We start from the raw sequence: 2595 nt of genomic DNA on the forward strand, positions 1-2595 counted from the left end.
GTTTTGGGCCAGGGTTCTACTATGTCTCTACTTATATTCCCATTTGCACTATAAACAGATTTGTATTTTTTCTCTACCCCTTCCTTTCCTCAGCACACTGTGTTTATAATTTTGTTTAATTCTTTGCCAATTTAGGTAATAAATGGTATCTTATTGCATTTCTTTGCTTATTAATGATTTTGATTTTTTTTTCTTTTTTTTTTTTTTTGAGACGGAGTCTTGCTCTGTCACCCAGACTGGAGTACAGTGGTGCATCTTGACTCACTGCAACCTCTACCTCCCAGGTTCAAGTGATTCTCCTGCTTCAACCTCCCGAGTTGCTAGGACTACAGGCGTGTGCCACAATGCCTGGCTAATTTTTTATATTTTTAGTAAACGAGGTTTCACTGTGTTAGCCAGGATGGACTCCATCTCCTGACCTCGTGATCCACACGCCTCAGCCTCCCAAAGAGTTGGGATTACAGGTGTGAGCCACTGTACCCGGTGAGTTTGATTTTTTTTACATCTTTTTTGGCTTTTGAAACCAATTTAGCAAAGTGATAAATTGTATCTCATTGTATTTATTTGATTATTAACAATTATCTGATAGGAATTTTGCCTTTGTTTTTCCTTTGGTATAGTCATCTTTTTCTCATTGCATAAGAGCTTGCTCTAAAACAGCTATTAAATAGCCTTTTGGACATTAAGTATATTTTGACTGTTTTCCTTGCTTTGATATTTGTCTTTCAGTTTTAAGGTATAATTTCTATATAGGAATTTTTTATTTTATACAATCAAATCTGTCAGCTTTGACCCTCTTTTACAGGGTCTTTTGTGTCATGTTTAGTTTGAAAAGCCATTCACAAAGCAAAAAGCACTGTGTTGTGTTTAGATTTCAAGAAAAACTTCCAGGAAGCACTTTTTCTTTTTGAATCTGCTGCTCTAGAAAGTGGTCAGCACCCTGATCACTGATCCAGCATTTCAGCCTTTGAACCCCAGTAATCTCTTAGAATGCGTGGTGCACTTACTGCTAAGTAGTTTCATTAATTAATAGATAGTTCTTAAATATTCTTTGCATGTATGTATATGGCGTTTGTTGTTGTTGTTATTGTTGTTTTGTTGTTGAGACAGAATCTTGCTCTGTCGCCCAGGCTGGAGTGTGGTGGTGTGATCTTGGCTCATTGCAGTCTCCGCCTCCCAGGTTCAAGTGATTCTCCTGCCTCAGTCTCCTGAGTAGCTGGGATTGCTGGCACATACCACCACACCCAGCTAATTTTTGTAGTTTTAGTAACGGGGTTTTGCTATGTTGGCCAGGCTGTTGCCGAACTTCTGGCCTCAAGTGATCCGCCCACCTTGGCCTCCTATAGTGCTGGTATTACAGGCATTAGCCGCCTCTCCCAGCTTTTAAATATTCATTAGTTTTCACTCTAACTATTGGATAAGATGTAATTTATACAATGTTCAACTCTAAAGCCGAAAAAGCCTTGCTGTGGACAATAAGCGTTAGATGCCCCAGCTCCATCTTCATGCACAGAGCCTTGACAGCCATAAAGTCAGCCACAGCAAAACTGCATTGGCGTCTTTGACGTTCCATATGAGCTCATTAATTCAAAAGCTAATTTCCCTTTGTCAAAGAGGGACTCATATCTAAACTTAGTTTTTTGTTAGTAAAAAGGAGGCTTCCACATTAGGAAGAACATTCCCTGAGACTTCATAGAAACAGTCCTTGATTTTCCTATCCCTTTTCTCAGATCACTTCACTGTTTTATTTTCTCAGCTAAATTATGTGACTTTGGCAATGATTCACTCCAGACAACTTGCTTATACAAAGAGAAAACATCAGCCTTATGTCTGATCTTGAAATCAAAAGGACAGCAAGGAGGGCAGGAGTGGGGTGGGAAAAAAAAAGAAAAAAAACACCACCACACACAAAAAAACAGCAGAATAGGACAAAAGAGAAAAGAGGGGATGAAGGCAGCCAGCTGGTTTTGTTTCTACAGGCCCAGTCACCTAAACCCCGTTCCTCCTTCCTCCTCTCTTTCCCATTAATTCCTCTCCAGAACCAAGAACACCCACCTTTGTGACATTCTCTCTGTTGCTAAGCAACAGACAGGAATGGGGCTCCATTTACCCCAGGATCCCTAGGAGAAGCTTTGGATTGAGGAGCTCCAACAAGGAAGCTGTGGAGCTGCAAAGGGAAGGAGGGACGAAAGTAGATCTCCGAGATGCTGCGGCTTGTTGTGCAGTCGGCCAAGATTGACCCGCCACTGGCCCCCCTACCCAGGCCCTGCGTGTCCATCGACTTCAGAGGTGAGAGCCTCCCTGGGTCCACATGGGAGAGAGGAGCCCCAAGAGGCAACATGCATTCAGTGAAAAAATAGGTGTATGGCACTACGTAAAAGATGTTCTGTGTAACACAAAGTGGACAATTAGACGTTGTCCAGCTCTCTCAAAACTTATTGCTATCATTTGATTGCAACTTCTCTACCTCCCACTTTTCCTAGGGAATGGCTATGAAAAAAAGAGAAGACTAGTGCTTCTGGATCTTCTTCCATGACCTAAAGATGTGCCATAAACTAGGTTTTTTTCCTTTTTTTTTTTTTTTTTTTTTTTTTT

At 41.0% G+C, this 2595-nt stretch overlaps 1 protein-coding gene across 1 annotated transcript in view; it reads left to right on the plus strand.

Annotated features, from left to right (window-relative positions):
• The first annotated feature begins 1366 nt into the window (after positions 1–1366).
• Positions 1367–2595, plus strand: part of FER1L5 (fer-1 like family member 5) — a 65674-nt gene continuing 64445 nt past the window's right edge. The window contains exon 1 of the mRNA XM_032255328.1: positions 1367–2289. Coding sequence (XP_032111219.1) covers positions 2205–2289 — 85 coding nt within the window. The 5' untranslated portion in view covers positions 1367–2204. The remainder of the gene's footprint in view (positions 2290–2595) is intronic.

This window comes from Sapajus apella, unplaced genomic scaffold (genome assembly GCF_009761245.1).
Source record: "Sapajus apella isolate SASKATOON/1434 unplaced genomic scaffold, GSC_monkey_1.0 scaffold89, whole genome shotgun sequence".
NCBI classification, from domain to species: Eukaryota; Metazoa; Chordata; class Mammalia; order Primates; family Cebidae; genus Sapajus; species Sapajus apella.